The 23,663-nt window shown below is 25.8% G+C and overlaps 1 protein-coding gene across 2 annotated transcripts in view; it reads left to right on the forward strand.

Annotated features, from left to right (window-relative positions):
* Positions 1-18,030, forward strand: part of LOC122504010 (protein numb) — a 147,306-nt gene extending 129,276 nt beyond the window's left edge. For both annotated transcript variants that reach the window (XM_043614831.1, XM_043614830.1), the window contains 8 exons: positions 4,568-4,732; positions 5,462-5,533; positions 6,427-6,645; positions 7,336-7,522; positions 10,214-10,468; positions 14,282-14,464; positions 16,958-17,436; positions 17,519-18,030. In XM_043614831.1, the coding sequence (XP_043470766.1) occupies positions 4,595-4,732; positions 5,462-5,533; positions 6,427-6,645; positions 7,336-7,522; positions 10,214-10,468; positions 14,282-14,464; positions 16,958-17,436; positions 17,519-17,818 (1,833 nt within the window). In that variant the 5' untranslated portion in view covers positions 4,568-4,594 and the 3' untranslated portion in view covers positions 17,819-18,030. The remainder of the gene's footprint in view (positions 1-4,567; positions 4,733-5,461; positions 5,534-6,426; positions 6,646-7,335; positions 7,523-10,213; positions 10,469-14,281; positions 14,465-16,957; positions 17,437-17,518) is intronic.
* The last annotated feature ends 5,633 nt before the right edge of the window (positions 18,031-23,663 follow it).

A 23,663-nucleotide genomic window follows, 5' to 3' on the forward strand; every position in this document is an offset into this window, starting at 1 on the left:
TAAAGGTATTTTTTCAAGTACCTTTAATGAATATTACCCCCCCCCCTTTCACTATTTTCCCGTCAAACCATTTGATAACCTACATAACCTCAAAATTGAAACGTTTTTTACATTCTATTTTTGTTTCTAAACAAGAAAATTTTTTTCTTAATTTCTAGTCGATTCTTGCCATCCCGTAGAATCCATTGAGACGATTTTGAACATTTTTCGTCGAGATTTGCCAAATTTATCGGCATTTTAAATCTCGAGGTGGGGAATTTGAGGCAAATTATTAAATTTTCCTTGTAAAATTGGTCAAATTTGAGCTATAGTTTATGAGAATACTTATTTATATTTAATATATGTTAGCCCCTTTAGTACTTTTACGTTAAAACTAGCACTTTAAAATCTTAACCTCAAAATTTACAATATTTATTATTTTATTTTTCACTTAATTTTTTTCTACAGAAGGGAATAAATTTTTACAACTTATTACCAATTTTTGCCATTCCGTATTTTTCATTGCTACCAATGTGGACATTTTTCGTCAAATATTCTCAAATTTATCGCAATTTTAAAAATTGAGGTGGACAATTTTCTGCTAAAATGTGTCAAATTCGGACTTTTTGAATCAATGTCTCTCTTGTTTTATTCAAATCTCTAATATTTGTTCAAAATACAATCGATACACTAAATTGCTACAAATAATACAGCGAATAATACAAAATAACCTCAAAATTGACAAATGTTTTTTACTCTAATTTCTTTTCTACAGAGGGAAATAAATTTCCTTAACTTGCTATCAATTTTTGCCATTCCGTATTTGCCATTTCTACCAATGTGGACATTTTTCGTTAAATATTCTCAAATTTATCGCAATTTTAAAACTCGAGGTGGATAATTTTCTGGTAAAATATGTAAATTTCGGACTCTTTCGTTACGATTTTAAAAATTGTATAAATTACAATCGATACACTAAATTACTACTTACTATTACAGCGAATTACAAAAATAACCTCAAAATTCGGATTTTTTATTGTTAAATTCTCATCGGGAGTAAAATGAAAATTTTTTTTTCAAACTGTCATCTACTTTTGCCATCCCAAAGATTGTATTTGTCTTAAGAAAACATATTTTTAGCCACTTCTGTAAGATTTATCGAAAATTTAAAATTTGAGGTGGTGGAAAAATGTTGTTTTTCGTTAATTTCTAGGAAAATTGATGACTTTTCCTAAAAATGACTATTTTTGTCTACTTTTGCCATTCCAAAGATTGTATTTGTCTCAAGAAACCACATTTTTAGCCACTTTTGTAAATTTTATCGAAAATTTAAAATTCGAGGTGGAGGAAAAATGATGTTTTTCGTTAATTTCCATGAAAATTGGTGCCTTTTCTTAGAAATGACAACTTTTGTCTACTTTTGCCATCCCAAAAATTCTATTTGTCTCAGAAAAACATATTTTAAGTCACTTTTGTAAAATTTATCGAAAATTTAAAATTCGAGGTGGAGGGAAAATGACGTTTTTCGTTAATTTCTGGGAAAATTGGTGACTTTTCTTAGAAATGACAAAGTTGTTGGGGGGAAGGGGGATGGTTTAATATTAACTCGTCGCACAGTGAGCAATAGAAAAGAAATTCTCAGTGTAATACTACATATAAGCGTCTCGACCTGACGGTTACGCGAGGGGTGCCTATTAGAGGGGTAGATACGTGGTTTGGTATTAGGGGAGAGACCTTGGAGGGTTCTGATATAAAAGAATCTTTGGGAACCGGCTTCAAGATTCGATCACAGGCTCGAGTCGGACGTTATGAGACAACGTCTCCCTCTCTCTCTCTCTCTCTATTTCTCTCTTTCGTTCTCTCTCTCTCTCTCTCTTTCTCTCTCGTTCTCTCCGAAAATGGACATATTACTAATTCTAGGGTCGTGGACCTTATGGGAACCTGTAAAATACCTGGCAATAATAAATCTCTAATCTGAGAAAATTTACCTCTCAAACCTAACCTCACTTTTTTATTTATTTTTTTGAACACGAAGTTTCTTAATGGAATAATTTTTTTTCTCGACAGACAAAATCTTGCTACTCTGAATTAACAAATCATGAAAAATTATTAATATTCCCGAAAAATGAGGGGGAGGATTTTTGATATTTACTTTTCGAGGTGGCACCACCTGGAAAGTTTATCAACCCACAAAATTGGTAATTATTAACATAAAGTGGTAATTTTTTCGAGAAGTGAAAATTGGCGAGTGAACCATTGAAAATCTGGTGGAAATATTAAATTTCCTTGAGGGAGAAAAAAATTACAGCAAAAACAAAATTTCCCAAATTGCACAAAGGGAATTTCTTTGATAATTTAGTGAATAATTTTTTTTTTAACGAATCGTTTATAGAGTCAAATTTTGCAAGAGGAGCAATGTGAATGATGAGTGTGTGTGTGTGTGTGTGTGTTTGGTATTGGAGAGATTTTAATTCCCTACGGAGAATCGATACGAGGCATGTGACTGAAGACACGTGATCTATTAATATTATTATCGCATGTGGTGCAGAAGGAGACACGAGGGCTTGTGAAGCTCTCCTGTGTTTGTTATGTGTCAGATACATACGAGAAATGACCATACGAGGAGCGTAAACTGTATTTCGTCATTTTCACCACCACCAACCACCCTCTCACATTTTTTTCCCTCTTTTTACATCCCTCGTGAGACTAATCGTTCACCCACGTAATTAACTCAGTCTCTCGTTATAACGTTTTGCATTTGTCAATTTTCCTTTCCCCCCCCCTCCTCCCTCCCTCTTTTTCGATCCACAGTTTACATAACCTCACTTTAATTGCTCTAATTAGTAATCAATTCGCTAATTACTGTGAAAAAATATTCATTATATTTGAAAAAAAAAATTCATAACAAGAAAAAAGCAGTTTTTTTTTGTTAATAATAAAATCGTTAATTTAAAGTCGTGAGATGGTGGTGCATTTATTTTTCGTAATTATTACTTTTTCTGTAATTTTTAATAATTTAAAATAATTGTGTTTTTGTGATATTTTAAAATAGTGCGGCGACCAAAAACAAATAGAAGAAAAATTTGTTAATTTAAACAAGTGTCGTCGGGGGGACACTGAAATAACCTGAAAAAACAGGAATTTTCTCCACCTCAAATTTTCTTTTGACGATAAATTTCGAGATTTTGGAAAATTTTTCATTTTTCTTGTTGTTATGCATTCTTCTCGATGGCAAGATTAAGATCTGTGTTATATTTCTTTTGTGTTTTTGATTGTACTATTTTTTTTCGACAATTTTGAATTGCGAAAATTTCATTTAATTAGAAAAATAATTTTTTAACTCAACAAAAATCCTTTTTTTTTTGATTAAATAGAAATTTATTTATATAAAAATATTTTGTTATCAAAAATATTTTGTATAAAAAATAATTTGTTATAAAAAATATTTTCTATAAAAAAAATTTTGTTATGAAAAATATTTGTATAAAAAATATTTGTTTACATAAAAATTTTCTTAAATAAAAATTCGTTTTACTGTAAAAAATTTCGTTTATTTATAATCGTTTTTAATTAATGTTTATTAATAACAATTCTTTACTAATTAATGAATAATAATTAACTAATATTTCTTTTTCATAAAAATATTTTTTATATACAAATAATATTGTTTACAAAAAAATAGTTTTTTCTGTAAAAATATTTTTTATTTGTTAATACAAAAATATTTTTACTATAAAAATTTTGTTTACATAAAAATTTCGTTTACAAAAAAATAGTTCTTTGTTTAAAAATATTTTATGTTATGATAGAAAAAAGTAAAATTATAAACATAAATAAATTTTTTATTTATAATTGTTATTAATTAATGTTTATTAATAATTATTATTAATTAATTAATTAATAACAATTCAAAATTGTTTATATATAAATATTTTTTATATAAAAACTTTTGTTTTTAGAAAAATAGTTTTTTGTGCAAAATTATTTAATGTTATGATAGAAAAACATAAAATTAAAAATATAATTATATTTTATTTATATTGGTTATGAATTAATATTAAATAATAACAATTAATAATTGATTAATAAATAATAATTAAATAATATTTGTTTATATAAAAAATTTGTTTACATAAAAATAGTTTTTTATTTATATTCGTTATTAATTAATGTTTATTAATAATAATTATTAATTAATTAATAAGTTACTAATAATCGTTAATTAATATATAAATAATAATTAATTAAGTAATAAATAAATAATAATTATTAATTATTAAATAAATAATATTTAATTAAGTAATAAATAAATAATAATTATTAATTAATAAAAAAATTATATTTAATTAATATTTGTTTATTAAAAAATATTTTTTATATAAAAATTTTGTTTTTGAAAAAAATTTGTTTTTTGTTGTAAAAAATATTTTTTATTCAAAAATTTTTTTTCCAAAAAAATAGTTTTTTGTGTGAAAATATTTAATGTTATGATAGAAAAATAATAAAATTGAAAATATAATAAAAATTTTTTTAATATTTATATTCGTTATTAATTAATTTTCCCAATTTTTTTTTTTTTTTGTTACAGAAAAGAGAGAGATCTCCGGGCAAAAGAATGGAGCGTCTCAGGAGAAGTTTTCGGGAGAGTTTTCGAAGAAGGAAAGATCCACATGTTCCGGAATCGAGTAAACCGCATCAGTGGCAAGCTGATGAAAGTGCCGTTAGATCGGCAACTTGTCAATTTCACGTTAAGGTAAAAAGAGAAAAAAAATTAATAAAAATTTAAATTAGAAAACTCTTTTTGTTTCACAAATGAATTTTTGTTATTTTCAAGTTTTCTCTACTTTTTTTCTCTTCTTTTTTCACGAAAATCTAATTTCACTTTTCACCATATTTTTCATTTTTATTTTTACTTTTTATTTTTATTTTCCCTTTTTTTATTGTTATTTTATTATTATTTAATTTAATTTTAATTATTATTATTTTATTTTTTTATTAGACATTTAATTTAATTTTTATTTTTTAAAACAAACTAAATAAAAATTTTTTTTTACTTTCAAATATTCATTTTTTTCACTTTACATAAACCTAACCTCACTTTTTTCAACTTCTTCCAATTTTAACAAACTTTACCGCATTGATTTTGTTTTTTTCAAAATGTGAAACAATTTTTGCCATTCCAATATTTAAATATTTGCAAAATTTAACAAAAAATATAAAGTTTTAATGGAAATTCTATGCTAATAAATTCTTGAGGTGTGGCACCACCTGAAAAGTTTGGAGGTGCGCCATTTCGATTGATATTTATATTAATCGATAAATTTTGCATTTGACAAAAATTGACCAGTGAACCATTTCGAAACAGTATATTAATTTGTTAAAGAAATAATTATTAATTTAAAAAATAGCTATTTTGTATTTTTACAATGAAAAAAAAATTATTTAATTAAATATTAAAGTTGATTGATTTTCTATTTTTCAGTACTTAGGTTGCGTTGAAGTTTTCGAATCGAGGGGAATGCAGGTTTGCGAGGAAGCCCTGAAGGTTCTTAGGGTAAGAAAAAGAAAATCAATAATTATTTTCATCCTTGTTGTAAATAATAATATAGTAATAATTTTTGTCTCGCACAATTTTTCCCTTTACGTAAATTATTAATATTAACTTTTTACATTTACAATTTTTTTTTTTTTTTTAAATCAAAAAGTAACAAATGAAACAAAAAATTTTTTTTTAATTAATGAAATAAATTTCAAATTAAATTTTATTATTTCCGCAACAAAAGTATGAATTACAATTTAGATAAAAAATAATTCAATGATTTCAGTAATGAAAAAAAGGAACAATATTTTTTAATTGTTTCATTTGCTTTCGAGTTCTTCCATGTGCAAAAATTGACTTTCATTTTTAGAACGACTCCCACAAAGTTGTTCGTGAATTCAAATAGCCGAGAAAAATTACGAATTTAAACGCAACATTCACGTCATTCTAAATTTAAATTCTTTCATCATTCAGAATTTTGGATAAAATTGATTTTGATATTAATTTGATAATTCAATTATAAAAATATTTTACTTCATTAAATTAATTAATATTATTATTTTTATTGTTAATTATTAATATTCATTTAAATGTAATGTTTAATTCATTATATTATTATTAAAAAAAAAAAAAAATTATTTATAAATAATTATTAATATTTATTGAAATATAATATTTAATTAATAATGTTAAATACCATAAATTATTAAAATAATTTTTTTGAATTTTTAATAAAATAAATAAACAAAATAAAAATATTTAACCAATAATTTATTATTAACATATTTTTTTAATAGATTTTAATATATTTTTATTTTCATTTTCCTTTTCATTGAATTTTTTCAAGGCTATTTTTCTTTTTTGCTGCTAAAACGAAAGCCTCGTCTGATTGAGTATTGATTTTGCAGAATTCGAGACGGAAACCCATCAGGGCCACCCTACACGTTTCCGGCGACGGTTTAAGGGTAGTCGAGGATGAAACAAAGGGTTTACTTGTCGATCAAACGATAGAAAAAGTCTCATTTTGTGCTCCAGATCGAAATCACGAAAAGGGTTTCAGTTATATTTGTCGAGATGGCACCACACGACGGTGGATGTGTCACGGGTTTCTTGCTCTAAAAGAGTCGGTAAGTCAGAATTCTTTATAATTAAAAAAAATTTTTTTTTAATTCTTTTTTTTGTATTTTGTATTTTTTTTTATTTTTTGTATTTAAAAATAATATTCATTTATATTTTTACATTATCAAAATTTGTTATTTTCATTGGAATTATTTTCTTTATTAGAGACAATATTTTTTTATTTATTTAATTTATTTCTCTAAGTGAACATAACCTCAAATTTTCTTCACTTCAAATTTTCATTTGTTCGTAAAATTTACAAAAATTGTTGTTTTCTGTTTTTGTTTGTTTTATCGCTTTCTACGCAATGGCAAGAATTGAAAAACTACTGACTTAACTATTTAAATGAACATAACCTCAAATTCCTTCCACTTCGAATTTTTATTTGTTCGTAAAATTCTTGAAATTTGTTATTTTAAGTTTCTGATTGCTTTATCACTTTCTACGCAATAGCAAGAATTGATAAACCATCATTCCAACTTCCCAAGTGAACATAACCTCAAATTTCCTCCACTTCAAATTTTCATTTGTTCGTAAAATAAAGAAAAATTAATTTTTTCGCTTACTGTTTGTTTTATCGTGTTCTACCAAGTGGCAAGAATTGATAAACCACTGTTAACTAAAATTTCTCAATAATTCGATTTAAAAAAAAATTTTTTTTTGTTTTCAATACAATTAATTATCGATTCCTTTCACAGGGTGAAAGACTGAGTCACGCAGTGGGATGTGCATTCGCTGCATGCTTAGAAAGGAAACAACGTCGAGACAAAGAATGTGGAGTTACAATGACCTTCGACTCTAAGACGTCGACTTTTACAAGAAGTGGCAGCTTCAGGCAACCGAGCCTTACCGAAAGGCTACAGGACTCACGAGAACGTGCCGTTGGTGAGTTTATTTTATCAATTTTTTTTTATTTTTTAAAAAATTTTTTTACCCACCGAGACTAAATACAATAAATTGTGAAATAATAATTCTGTTTTTAGAAAATAGTCTCAAAATACGAAATAGTATTTGCGAATTTAAATTATAAGGAGGTAAAATAAATTTATCATTATAAACTAAAAATAAATTTATGGAAAAGTAAAAATTAAAGAAGCAAAAATAAAAAAAGTAAAAATAAGAAAGTAAAAAAGAAGTAAAAATGTAAAAGTAAAGAAGTAAAAAGAAACAATGTAAAAATAAATATATGGAAAAGTAAAAATAAAAAAGTAAAAAAAAAGTAAAAATGTAAAACTAAAAAAGTAAAAAAAAACCATGTATAAATAAATATATGGAAAAGTAAAAATAAAAAAGTAAAAAGAAAAAAAGCAAAAGTAAAAAAAAAAGTAAAAATGTAAAAGTAAAGAAGTAAAAAAACAATGTGAAAGTAAATAAGTGGATATAAACAAAGTAAAAATAAAAAAGCAAAAATAAAAAAAGCAAAAGTAAAAAAATTTAGACAAAACAAAATTAAGCAAGTTAAAAAAAATAAAAAGAAACAATGTGAAAGTAAACAAAGTAAAAGTAAAGAAATTAAAAATTAACAAAGTAAAACTGAAAAGTAAAAGGAATAACAAAAGAAGTTGAAAAAGTAAGAATAAAGAAAGTAAAAATATAAAAATTTAAAGTATACAAATGAATAATAAATAAGCAAAAATATAAAAAATAAATGTAAACAAAGTGAATGAAAAAAGGTAAAAAAATACAATGTAAATGTAAACCAAGTTGAAGTAAAAATAAAAAAAAGTAAAACTGAAAAGGGAAACAAAATAAAAATAAAGAAAACTTAAAAAATGTAAAATAAAATTAAAAAATTGTAAACATAAACAAAGTAAAATTTAAAAAAGTAATAAAAATAAAAAATTTTAAATTAAGCAATGTATAAATACAAACGTTTTAATAAAATTAATAAAAGTAAAATAAAAAAAATAAAAAATTGTAAACACAAACAAAGTTAAATTAAAAAAAATTAAAAGTAAAATCAAAAAATTAAAAAAGTATAATTAAAAAAAGTAAAAATTGGAAAAGAAAAAGTAAATAAAGCAAAATTAAAGAAAGAAAAAACAAAAAGAAAAATTAAGCAAAGTAAAAATACAAAAATTTAAAATAAACAAAAGAACAGTAAAAAATAAAAGTAAACAAAACAGAATTAAACAATGTAAAAATTAAAAAACAATGTAAAAGTAAACAAAGGAAAGGTGAAGAAAGTAGGAATAAAGAAATTAAAAAATGTAAAATCAGAATAAAAAATTGTAAATATAAACAAAGTAAAATTGAAAAAGTAGAAGTAAATGAAGTAAAATTTTAAAAAGTTGATGTAAGTAAAGTAAAATTAAAAAAAGTAGAAGTAAGGAAAGTTAAAATTCAAAAGGTAAAATAAACAAAGCAAAATTAAAGAAAGTAAAAATAAAAATGCAAAATAATCAATGTAAAAATACTAAAATTTAAAGTAAACAAGGAAATAATAAAAAAAATTAGATTAATTTTAGTGAAAGTAAAATAAAAATTAAAAAATTGAAATATACAAAATAAAAGAAAGGAAAAATAAAAAGTAAAACTACTTATACTTTAAAATATAATTAAATTTCAAAAAAAGTAAATATATGATAAGTGTAAAAATTAAAAATTGTAAATATAAAAACAAAAGAAGAAAAAATTTAGTAAATAAAAAAAAATAAAAAAAATTTTATTTATTTAAATAAGCGTGAAGAATCAAAGATTAAACAGAGAACAATTTTTGAAATGTAAAAATAATAAAGAAAGAATGTAAAATTTTGCGAAAATTATAAAAATAAAAGAGTAAAAAATTCGAAAAAGAAAAGTTTTTGTATTTTTATATTTTTATTTTGCTTATTTTACTTTTTTATTTTTATACTTTCTTCAATTTTACTTTGTTTACTTTTACTCTTAGAAGTTTTACATTTTTTATTTCTATACTTTTTTAATTTTACTTTCTTCATGTTTAAATTTTTTTATTTTTACTTTAAAAAATATGTAAGTATACAAAAATGTTAAAAAAAACATAAAAATGTAAAAATAAAAACATAAAATAAAAACAATTTAAGTAAAAATGTTAAAAATTAATAAAAATCATAAAAATAAAAATATAAAATAAAAACAATATATAAGTGAATCAAAAATGCAAAAAAATGTAAAATAAAAATAATTTCACATAAAATAAAGACAATCTAAGTAAAAATGTTAAAAAATAATAAAAATCGTAAAAATAAAAATATAAAATAAAAACAATATAAGTGAATGAAAAATGTAAAAAAATTAAAAATTAGAAATTATTTTTGTTGAAATTTACAAGTGCTTCTTACTTTAAATTTATTTTTATTTCGCGGTTAAAATAAAGCCACGTTGCAGACTCACTAGTCACGTGATGCTTCGAGACTAATTTCTCAATGACTCAGCTATTTTTCAGTTTCCGTTTTGTTCCATGACTTGTCGAAAGCGTCGAAAGCATGGCTTGTCTCACTTTTATTTTATATCGATTACAAATATATAATTCGTACGTAATTTTTTATTCACGTGTAATTTAAAAATATAAAAAAAAGAAAGTAAAATAAAAATAATATATTTTTAATTTTCTAGACGTTCCTCCAGTGAAGCCTGTCTACAATCCATTTGCAATTGAAAGGCCCCACGCGACGCCATCAATGCTGGAAAGACAAGGATCATTTCGTGGATTTAATCAATTAAATCAAGCCTCACCATTTAAACGACAGCTCAGTTTACGTATTAATGATCTTCCTAGCAATTTAGAACGCACGCGAAGTCACAGTTTAGAACCCACGGATCTCTCTCGAATGCCAGCATTGTCGCATCTTTTACCTCTAAAACCACCGGGTGAGTTTCTGAAATTTGCCAATTTTTCTAAATTATTTTCGAGAAACAAAATTTTTTTTTAAATTTTCCAAAAAAATACTAAATAAAAAGAAATTTTTTTTTAAATTCTCTTTTGTTTAGAAAATAAAAATTTGATACATTTTTTTTAAAAACTAGCAACAATTCGTGCGCTTACGCACAATTATGTTAAATTACCAAAAAAATCTCGACAAAATCCGAATTATTATCTTTATAAAAAAATTTAAAAAATTTTAAAAAATAAAAAAAACGCTTCAAAATTCAATTATTTTCAAAAATTTTCCTCATTTCAATGATTCTTAATATCTATTTTCATAAAATTACCCAAAAGAATTCAATTATTTAAAAACAATTTTAATAAAATTGCACCCAATCATTTAATTATTTTCATAAATAATAAAAATTTCACAGGAATTCAATTATTTATAAATTATTATATTCATTTTTTTTCAAAAATAATAAAATACTCATCGCAGAATTTTAATTATTTTTAATACAATTTTAATTGAATTCCTTGAAAAATGTAACTATTCTAAAAACTAAAAAAAATTTATTAAAATTCACCAAAAGAATTCAATTATTTAAAAATTTGTTAATAAAATTCTTTACGAGAATTCAATTTAATAAAATTTCCCAAAAGAATACAATTGTTTAAAAACAAATTTGAATTCTACACGAATATTCAATTATATTTTCTAAAATAATGAAAATTTCATAGGAATCGAATTATTAAAAATAGAATTTGCTGAAATTTTTTATAAAATTATTTGCAATAATTCAATTATTTTCATAAATAATAAAACACATCGCAAGAATTTTAATTATTTTCAAAACTTTTAAAAAAATTCTTTGCAGAAATTCAATTATTTGCAAAAAAAAGTAATAAAATTAATTCACAGGAATTCAATTATTTTCAGAAAATAAAAAATTCTTAGCAGGGAAAAAATTATTTTTAAAAATTAATAAAATTCTTAGTAAGAATTTAATTATTTTTCAAAAATTATTAATTTTTTTATATCAGAAATTTAATTATTTTCATAAATTAATAAGATTCATAGCAAGAAATAAATTACATTCAAAATTTTTACTAAAATTCTTCGCAAAAAAATCAATTATTTTCAAAAGTAGGTAATAAAATTCTTGTCATAAAATTTAATTATTTTTAAAATTTACGAAAAAATTTTGACAAAATCCCAATTATTATCTTTATAAATAAAAAATTCTTTTTCAAAATTCAATTATTGTTTTCAAAAATTTTAATAAAATTTTTGTCAAAATTTCAATTATTTTTAAAAATTGACCTCATTTCAATGATTTTCAATATTTACTATTTTAATAAAATTACCCAAAATAATTCAATTATTAAAAAACAATTTTAATAAAATTCTTTGCAAACATTTAATTATTTTCACAAATAATAAAAATTTTACAGGAATTCAATTATTTAAAAATTTTTTGTAAGTTTCTTCTTAATAATTCAATTATTTTCAAAAATAATAAAATTTTTGACAAGGATTCAATTATTTTTAATACAATTTTAATTGAATTCTTTGAAAAATTTAAATATTCTAAAAAATTGTATTTAAATTTGTCAAAAAAATTCAATTATTTAAAAATTTGTTAACAAAATTCTTTATAAGAATTAAATTTTAAGAAACATTCAATTATTTAATAAATAATTTACTGTTGTATTTAAATAATTGAATTCTCGTAGAATTTTCTAATAAAAATTGATTTTAAAATGAATTTTAGTTTAAATTTTAGATAATAATAGAATATGAAAATAAATTTTAAGAAGTTACAGTGACAATATTTTAATAATATAAAATAATAATTTTAACACTCGATCCTCTTTATGTTTTATAACAATATTTTTAAAGTTGATTATTTTCAAAAAGGTTTTAATTTGAATGTTTTAAAGAATTTTAATTCCTATGGAAAAATAATAATAATTAAATATTTTTAAAAATTTTAAAAAGAAATTATTGTTTTCGAATAATTTTACAATTAAAGATATTTGTAAATAAATTTAACAGAACATTTTTTTCAATAAAATATTTTCCTGTATTTTCTAAAAATACAAAAATTTTTAGTTTCATTTTCAATTAAATTTTCCAATTGACAAATATAATTTATTTAAACATTTTTTTTCTTTATTTTTAAAAAACTGAATTTTGGTAAAACAATTGAAATTAAGAAATAGAATTGAAAATTCTATTTCTATTCTTTCCTTATGAAAATTGAGAATTTTCTAGAAAAATATATTAAGAAACGAGAATATCTAATTATTTTCTTCCCAAAAGAAAAAAATGAGTTTGTAAACAATATTTTGTTATTGAGAAATAAGAATTATGCATAAAATGAGTATATTTCCTAGTTCTTAATAAAAAATTTTTAACAATTAACAATTTTCTATTTTTTATAAATAAAAAGGAGAAAAAAATTGCTTAATTTAGATCAGACAAACGAAATTTGTTATAGAAAAAAAGCATATAACAAACAAAATGTGTATATTTTAAAATTTTTTATTCATAATTTTTTTTTAAATTTTCTAATTTCTAATATTTTTTTTTATTATAAATCATGAAAAAAATACCTGTTTATTTTTGATTTGTCAAAGAATATTTAAAAAAAACAGAAGCAATTAAAATTTGAATAAATTGTTTAATATAAAAAAAAATAATTTTTTTGTTGGTGTTCCTGTGACAAACAGAATTCGATGGATATGACGAAGGTCATTACCAAATTTCATTCGTCAATATTAATATATGCCTGCTTGCCACCCTTTTTAAGTTTTTATTTAGTTTTTTTTCTATACTAAATACTTCAACTGGCGATTTTAATGATTATTTTCATTTTTTTAAAATCGCTCCCGAAGTTTCAATACATGTTCTGTAGGTCCCAGTAGTTTAGAAGTAGCAGTAAAATTAAAAAAAAAAAAAATTTTTTTCAAATTAATTTTTTGTTGTTGAAATTATCAAGTACTCGATAAATTGATATTTAATCGATTATTTCGATAAATCGATATTTTAATGATTTTTTCTTTTAATCGAATGCTTAAACGTTCGTCTCGAGAAATCGATTGATATTTGAACGTTCGTTTCGATAAATCAATTATTTCGATCAATCGATATATAAACGTTTGTTTTGATAAATCGATTGATATTTAAACGTTCATTTCGATAAATCGATTATTTCGATAAATCGATATATAAACGTTTGTTTCAATAAATCGATATTTAATCGTTTGTTTCAATAAATCGATATTTAAACGTTTGTTTCGATAAATCGATATTTAATCGTTCGTTTTAATAAATCGATATTTAAATGTTTATGTCGATTAATCGATATATTATAAGATTTGTTGAGAATACGATACTATCGATTAACTTGTCAATCTGTTTTCGATTTTTTTTGTTACATGGAAGTATATTACTTCTATCGTCGTAAAAATTGATATATTAAATAATGAAGAACATAAATTAAATTTTGTTAAATAATTTAAAGAGAATAAAAATAATTTGTATTTTTTTTATTTTATAATTTTAAAGGGATAAACAATGGTTATATTTTATATCACCAGCACTCTGTGTCGTGAAGCATGTTTTTTTTGTAGGCATCAGCACTGTGCAGCACAATTATAATAAATAAATATATAAATATATGTAAATAAGAAAAAATTATAAAGTACTAGAAATATGGAAAATAGTATTTTTTTTGTTCTCTTTATTGCATGATGATTTTTAGGAAAAATTTTTAAAATAATATTTCTTTCTTTTGGAATTAATTTTATAGTGAGCCCCATACCGGAGATATCGCCGAGTGGCCATGAAAGTTTGTCAGCCATGTGTCAACAAGTCACACAAGGTCTTAGTCTTTTATCGAGTAATGATGATTTTGGACCAACGACTATGATTGCTGTGACGAGTACGGTTGCGAAACAACTCTTCACAAGCACCACGACTTCAACGCTTCAAGGTTTGTTATACTTTAAAAATTTTTGTGTTGTCTAATCTCAATTTTATACGCTTCAAAGAAAAATTCTGATTCTCGTGATTTTTTGTTTATATGTTTCTTAAATTGTCGAGATTGATTTTTTTGTTTCCTTGGGCTTTTCTTATTGCGAAAGAACAGGTGTTTTTTTGTTCTAGTTTCATTTACCTCGAAATTTCATCACCTCGAATAATTTTTTGCCCCTATGGTTTAGACATGTTTTTAGTTTCATCAGATTATTGAGTTTTTGGCTTCTAATCAATGGCAAGAATTGGGAAATTGTGTTTACAATGGATTAAAATTGAAATAAAATTCAAATTTTGTATAGAATTGTTTTTTTCCTTTTGTGAAAGCAGTTATTGATAGAATTCTTAAATTACTAAATTTATTAGTTTTAATTAGTAGAAATTCGAGAAAAATTATGATAATTTGGATAAAAGTTAACATAACCTGAAAATACTCCACCTCGAATTTTATTTTTTCTCTAGATTGAAGAAATATTTTTTGATTTGTTAGTTTTTTGGTGTTATTGATTCTACTCGGTGGCAAGAGTTGAAAAATGTTCGTAACTTTAGTTAGAATAATTCTAACCTCGAAATTATCCACCTCGAATTTTATTTTATCTGTAAAAACTGCAAATATTTATATTTTTCATAGTTTGTTAATGCTACGGACTCTACTCGATGGCAAGAATACAAAAATGCGCATAACTTTCGTTACAATTATTCTAACCTCAAAATTCTCCACCTCAAATTTTATTTTATCTGTAAAAACTACAAATACTTATATTTTTCTTAGTTTGTTGATGCTACGGACTCTACTCGGTGGCAAGAATACTAAAATGCGCGTACCTTTAGTTACAATTATTCTAACCTCAAAATTCTCTACCTCGAATTTTATTTTTTCTGTAAAAACTACAAATATGGTTATTTATCTTAGTTTGTTAATGCTACGGACTCTACTCGATGGCAAGAATACAAAAATGCGCATAACTTTCGTTACAATTATTCTAACCTCGAAATTCTCCACCTCGAATTTTATTTCATCTGTAAAAACTACAAATATTTATATTTTTCATAGTTTGTTAATGCTACGGACTCTACTCGATGGCAAGAATACAAAAATGGGCATAACTTTCGTTACAATTATTCTAACCTCGAAATTCTCCACCTCGATTTTTATTTTGTTTGTAAAAACTGCAAATATAGTTCAATTTTTTAGGTTGTTAATGCTTCGGACTCTACTCGATGGCAAGAATTCAAAAATGCGCATGACTTGAATTACTATTATTCTAACCTCGAAATTCTCCACCTCGAATTTAATTTTTTCTATAAAAACCATAAATATGGTTCTTTCTCTTAGGTTGTTGATGCTACAAGTTCTACTCGATGGCAAGAATGAAAAAACTTGCCAAACTTGAGTTACAATGATTCTAACCTCAAAATTCTCCACCTCGAATTTTATTTTTTCTGTAAAAACTACAAATAAAGTTATTTCTCTTAGTTTGGTAATGCTACGGACTCTACTCGATGGCAAGAATACAAAAATGCACATAACTTTCGTTACAATTATTCTAACCTCGAAATTCTCCACCTCGATTTTTATTTTGCCTGTAAAAACTACAAATATGGTTATTTCTTTTAGTTTGTTGAAGCTACTTACTCTATTGAATGGCAAGGATGAAATAGAACTTATATAATTTAAATTAAAATAATTCTAACCTCAAAATCCTCCACCTCGATTTTTATTTTGTCCGTAAAAGGAAAGAATATTTTTTGTATAGTTTGTTAGTTACTGCTACTCGTTCTACTCGATGGCAAGAATGAAAAAGCGTGCCAAATTTGAGTTGCAATGATTCTAACCTCCAAATACTTCACCTCGACTTTTATTTTGTCTGTAAAAACAACAAAAATAGTTCTTTCTCTCAAATTGTTTTTGCTACCTACTCTACTCGATGGCAAGAACAAAATAGAACGGATATAATTTTAATTACTATAATTTTAACCTATAAGTCTTTCATCTCGAATTTTCTTATACCTGTAAAAACCACAAAAATCGTCCTTTCTCGTTGTTTATTAAAGAAGTTGATTCTATGTGTTGGCAAGAGTCGAAGAACATACACAATTTAAATTAAAACTGCCCTAACCTCAAAGTTCTCCACCTCGATTTTTATTTTGTCTGTAAAAACTGCAAATATGGTTCAATCTTTTAGGTTGTTAATGCTATGGTTTCTGCTCGATGGCAAGATCCAAAAATGCTGATAACTTGAATTACAATCATTCTAACCTCAAAATTTCTCCACCTCGAATTTTCTTTTCATCACAAAATTTCCAAATATAAATATTTTTCAATTATTTTTCCACATATTGTTTCTTTTCAATGGCAAAATTATTCCTACAAAAAAAATTTCCCTTTTCTGTAAATATTTTCCCCTCTCTTTTTTTTTGTTCTCTACTAACTAAATTCTTTAATTTTCAGTAACGAATAGCAATTCACTCGACGATATAAAACTACAAAATGGTTCAGAGCAAAATTATGACATTACAACACAACATGAATTGTCATCATCGCCAATTCTGGCGACAAACAATAGACTCACGCCAATATTAAATAGAAGTTGTAATTTGAGTCCAGTTTTAACGAGGACAGGTGTCTCGTCATCATCAGTTGTTATGAGTTCACCAGCGCCAATTACCGGCAGTACATCAGTATTTGGTACATCGGCAGCAAGTCCCGCATTCAGTACAGCGTCAACATCGTCATTAAGTAGCGGTGCACCACTACCACCACCATCGTCATCATCATTATTAAACAGATCTCCAGTTCCTGTGAATCCAATCACAGCATCTGTGACGAGTTCACCGAATGCCAGTGTCACTTCAGTGTCGTCAGCGCAATCGTCAAATGCCTGCGAAGTGAGTCAAATCACCACCATGGCCAATCAGTCTCTAGCGAATGTAAGTTTGCAAACAAAAATTATTTTTTTTTTGGAAGGGGGTTTGGCGCGAAAATCAAATTAAAAAATTGATTTTTGTTCAGGTGGAACCAGTCCAGGCGTCTGGTGAATTACCAAAACCAGAACAATGGTTGGGCAGTGTAACGGGGTCAGTTCCCCCACCAACAGTGCAATCGGTGCCGCCGGTACCATCGAGTCCAAGGCGGGCTCCGCCCCTTCATTCCCGCGCTCTCTCATTGGGCAGTCAACCGTCGCCACGCGGTCCCTCAGACCCATTTGACGCCGAATGGGCAGAAATTGCGGCGCGCAATCTTCGTCAGGCCGCACAAACAAATCCATTTATAATGCCCAATGCAACGCAAGCCTTCCAGGTGCAATTATAGCGTCAGGAGTTTGTCAACAGTATAGCCAACTTTTATCGAACAAATACACAATGACGTGTCACGTTTAATTCAACAAATCACAATGGCAAGTCAAGTGAGAATTAATTTCTTTTCTTTTACTTCTAAAAAATCATAATTTCATTTTTATTAAATGAAAAAAAAACTGTTATTTAATTTAGAAAACAAAAATTGTCTTTTAATTCCAAAAAAATGTAATTCAGAAAAAAATTCTCATTTCTAAGGAAAAAAAAGACAATTTTTCATTTTTTGAGTGAACAATGCTCTTAATTTCTTTTCAATTAAAAAGAACAAAAAAAATTGTCAATATTTACAAGTTGAAGATTTTCTTTTTTATTTAATTCTCAGTACAAATTGTAAATACAGTAAAAACTGTCGAAGTGAAACTCGTGGAAGATAATTATTGACAGTGTTGTAAAAAAAATGTGTGAGTTCAATAGGAACTGAAAGAATTGCAATAATGTAAAAAAAGACGAATCTGTTATTATTAGGGAAAAAAACACGATAAATTGTCAATGTCGTAGAAACTGTCAAAAAAACGGTCAATGTACAGTAGATACTGTCAAAAGCGGTCAATGTAGTAGATACTGTCAAAGCGATCAATGTAGTAGAAAATGTCAAAGTGGTCAATACAGTAGAAAGTGTCTAACTGTCGATACAGTAGAAACTGTCCAACTGTCAATGCAGTAGAAACTGTCCAACTGTCAATACAGTAGAAACTATTCAACTGTCAATACAGTAGAAACTGTTCAACTGTCAATACAGTAGAAACTGTCAAACTATCAATACAGTAAAAATTTTCAATTTGACAGACAATACAGTCGAAACTGTCAAAATATCAAAGCAGTTGAAACTTTTCAATTGTCAATGCAGTAGAAATTGACAAAACAGTGAAAAATGTAAAATTGACAAAAATACAGAAAGAACAGTCAATAAAGTAAGCAACTGTTAATGCAAAAAAAGTCTCAAGACAGTAGAAACTGTCAAACTATCAATACAGTGGAAATTGTCAAATTGGCAATACTGTCAAACTCTCAATACAGTGGAAACTGTCAATTTGTCAGTACAGTAAAATCTCATAAAGTGACAATGCAGTGAAACCGAAAATAGTGTAAATACAGTAAATCTCAAGTTTAAGTTACAGTTAAAAGTGCAAAACGAATTTAAAATCTTTAAATTATATTACTGTAAATACAGTAGTAGATTTAATACTGTAACTCGAGCAATGTCTGTAATACAGTACTTATAATTTTACTTGTAATACAGTACTTAAAGTATTTACAGTACTGTCATACTGTACTTACAGTATTACAATATAATATAATACTTACAGTATTGACTGTACTACTCTACTTACAGTATTGACTGTACTACTCTACTTTCAGTATTAACAGTAGTAATTGTATTACTGTAGTAACAGTATTACAGTAATTACAGTACTGTAGATACTATTGTACTTACAGTACAATACTGTTAATACTACTGTAAATACAACCGTATTTACAGTAATATTAACAGTACTGTACTAACAGTACTGTAAATACTACTGAACTTACAGTACTTTGAATATAACAACTTTGAATTACTAACAGTACTGTAAATACTACTGAACTTACAGTACTTTGAATATAACAACTTTGAATTACTAACAGTACTGTAAATACTACTGTACTTACAGTACTTTGAATACAACAACTTTGAATTAATTACACTACTGTAAGTACTACTGTACTTACAGTACTGTAAATACTACTCTACTTACAGTATTAACAGTAGTAATTGTATTACTGTAGTAACAGTATTACAGTAATTACAGTACTGTAGATACTATTGTACTTACAGTACAATACTGTTAATACTACTGTAAATACAACCGTATTTACAGTAATATTAACAGTACTGTACTAACAGTACTGTAAATACTACTGAACTTACAGTACTTTGAATATAACAACTTTGAATTACTAACAGTACTGTAAATACTACTGAACTTACAGTACTTTGAATATAACAACTTTGAATTACTAACAGTACTGTAAATACTACTGTACTTACAGTACTTTGAATACAACAACTTTGAATTAATTACACTACTGTAAGTACTACTGTACTTACAGTACTGTAAATACTACTGTACTTACAGTACTTTGAATACTACTGTACCTACAATATAGTAAATACTACTGTCCTTCAGTACTATAACACTAGTGTACTCACAGTACAATACTGTAAATACTACTGTATTTACAGTACAGTACTGTAAATACTACTATACTTATAGTACAGTACTGTAAATACTACTGTATTTATAATACGGTATTATAAATACTACTGTACTTACAGTACAGTACTGTAAATACTACTATACTTATAGTACTGTAAACACTACTGAACTATAGTACAGTGAATGTTCTTACAGTACTGTAGATAAAGGGAAGTTCTGTAAATACAACTGTACTTCAGTAAAGGGAATTACTGCAAATACTACTGTACTTACAGTGCTGTAAATGTACTCTACATTTAATTTGGTAATTGTCGTATTCAAAATAAATACTGTAATATTAAAAATTGAGTAATGTTTGGAATACTGTTATAAACAGTAGGAGTTGTAATACTGTAGAGTTTGTGTCTGGATTGTGTTATGGTGGGGTTTAAACTATTGAAGAAAACTAATTTAAAATTTTGAATAAAATAACTGATGAGAATTGAACAAACTTGTTTTACATATTGAATCTTCTAATGGCATCGATGACATCTTCAAGATCTGGATCAGTTGCACGCATCTCCTTTATCAGATTTTCATGCTCGACCTGCTGATTAAAAACTGCTCTAAGTCCTTCAGTGGGTTCTTCTTGATCATTCAACATTTCCTTTTTCTTCAGGAAATGCTTCCTGTACTCAACTCTAATGAAGTCTCCACTGACACTAGCTGTGAAGAATTGCCACAGATTTTTGAGTGATGTCATTGTTTTCTTGGTGTTGTCCATCAAAATAGCACACAGAATGTAGGTTGCATTTAGATTAGCTGATTGTCCAGCAATCTTGAAAGGAGGTAAGAGTCCAGAAGACATCGGGGCTGTGATGAACATTCTCACAGTGTCATTTACAATCTTCAGCTTGTCTGTTGGATAAATAACTCTTCCATTACCATTAAGCATGTGCTCAACAATCAGAGGAGTGTTGACAACAGATATCCTTGGTAGAGTGACTATGTTAGGACCTAAAGGTTCATCTTTAGCCTTCCTTTGCTTCTCATGGATGTTGTACTTAATTTGGAGCCAGTTCATCACTTCTTTGAATTTATCAGTACTTCTGGCCTTTATTTTTGCCCACACAGCTCCTCTATTGACCATAATCAGGGTCAATAGTGCCATATCTTTAGCATAAGGTTCATAATTGGTTAAGGTTATTTTCTTCTCTCTGTCATCAACCATATAGACTATGTCAACACTCTTAACTGGAGTTCCTGCTCCAATATAGGCTTGTTGAGAGTTTATAAGGAGCTTCAGAGTGGTGCAAGGATTGAAACCTTCATACTCAATCATTTTTAACCATGCATCAATGTCATTAATCAACTCATCTCTTTTATTAGGTTTCCAAATCCTGTACAGATCACAAGTGAATCTAGTACTGATGTTTGCTTTGTTTATCAGACTGGAAACCTGGTCAAGAGTGACATCATCAATTTTAAGTTTGGAAAGATTTACCCTCTCAACATTGTTGGCTATCTCAAAATTAGGATCTATGATTTTAAGAATCTTATCACAAGTTAATGTGATAAGGATTCTAAAGAACATGTGCATCTTGGAATCAAAACTAATGTTCCTCTTACAAAGATTTTCTTCTATAATCAGATGCTCGGATATGGTCAAGACTCTTGAAGCTGCTTCCAGAGCTGTCACAATGAGTTGTAATACTGTAAGTAAAGTAGTACTTTTAATACTGTCATTACTGTAATACTGGAAAATACATTAAAATCTATTATATCACTGAGAAAAATATAGAATTATCGATAATAGGATACTTACAGTATTAACTCCAATACAATAATTACAGTAATAAATTTAGTACTGTAAAATACAACATTATTTAATTATTATTATTTTAAGACAGTAATAAATTTACTACTGTAAAGTACAAAAGTATTTGTAACTTTGTTACTGTAAGTACAGAAGTATTTGCGATTGGTATACCATGCAATTTAAAACTGAATTTAGTACTGAAATACTGACAAATACAGTGATACTGTCATCTTGGGATTAGGGTACTGACTATTACTGGCCATTACTGTAACACTGGCAATTATTGTTATACTGTCTATTATTGTAATACTGGCTATTATTGAAATACTGTCTGTTATTGTAATACTGTCTATTACTGTAATACTGGCTAATGCAGTAATTAGTATTAGTCAGTACCGAACAGTATTATCTAGTAATACAGTATTAACCAGTATTATCCAGTATTACTGTACAAGCGAGTGTTACAGTATTACTGTAATTCCAGGAAAATAATATTACTCTAATTTCATAATAACAGTATTACGGTGTTAGACAGTAGTACAGTATTAGCGATTGTTACAGTATTACTTTATATTACTGGCTAAAAAATAATACTGGGGCATTTATAAACACTGAAATACAATAATTTTTTATGTACTGTCAAATACAATAATACTGAAACACTTCTTTATACAGTAATACTGACTAATACTGTAATAAGAGTTAATACTGTCATACTGGCTAATACTGATATACTAACTAATACAGAAATTAGTATGAGTTAGTGATATTAGCCAGTATTACAGTATTAACCAGTATTACACTATTAGCCAGTATTACTGCATTAACCAGTATTACAGTATTTGCCAGTGTTACAGTATTAGCCAGTTTTATAGTATTATAGTATTGGCCAGTATTTACATTATTACAGTATATAAGCGTATTGTTACAGTATTACTGTACAATACTGTCTAAAACAGTAATACTGTAAAATTTGGAAATACTAAAAAAATGCAGTAATTCTTTAATACTGTTACACTCTAAAATCCTGAAATACTGATAAATACAGTATTAGTGTAATACTGTCTGATACAGTAATACCGAAATACTGTAATACCGAAACTACTGTAAATACAGTAGTACTTGTAAATGTGGCAAATACAGTAAAACCTGCCCAAATGGGAAGCCCAATGTATAAAAATACAATGACAATTGACCAGCAGAACATGCTCTACTCTCGTACAGTAAAAATATACAGTAGGACGAATACAGTAGAACCTTAAAATTGTTAATACAGTAGAAATTTAATCGCCTTCTTTAGGTCACAATATGAAAAAAAAACAGTGAAGCCTTTTTGTATCGCATTTAATACAGTAAAATCTCTTTGTAATGGACACAATACAGTAGAACCTTTTTAAGAAAAGCGTTTAAAGAAAACCTACGTTTTTACTGTCTTGAGTCCAAAACTGTTATATTGTTTTTTTTTGTTTTATTTTGGCACAACTTGTACGCTATTTCTGAAGCAGTAAAACGGAAAAAATGGAAAAAATTACTATTATACAGTAAAGTTCCGTTTTAGTGAAAAAATTTTTTTAAATGAAAAGAAAAAAAATGCTGCTTAGAAAACGCACACATGGCCTTCAAGGAATTTTTCTTATCAAGAAACGATAAAAAATTAACTTTATTTTTTTTCTCCGAATTTTTCGAAAAAAAACAATTGGTGCTCAAATTTTTTTTTCACTATTCGAAAAAGATTTATTTGTTTATTTTCGAATAACAACAAAGTCGATTAATTTAATTTAAAAAATTAAATTTTCGCCTTACTT

The sequence above is a fragment of the Leptopilina heterotoma genome, unplaced genomic scaffold, assembly GCF_015476425.1.
Source record: "Leptopilina heterotoma isolate Lh14 unplaced genomic scaffold, ASM1547642v1 Lhet_275, whole genome shotgun sequence".
Classification (NCBI taxonomy): Eukaryota; Metazoa; Arthropoda; class Insecta; order Hymenoptera; family Figitidae; genus Leptopilina; species Leptopilina heterotoma.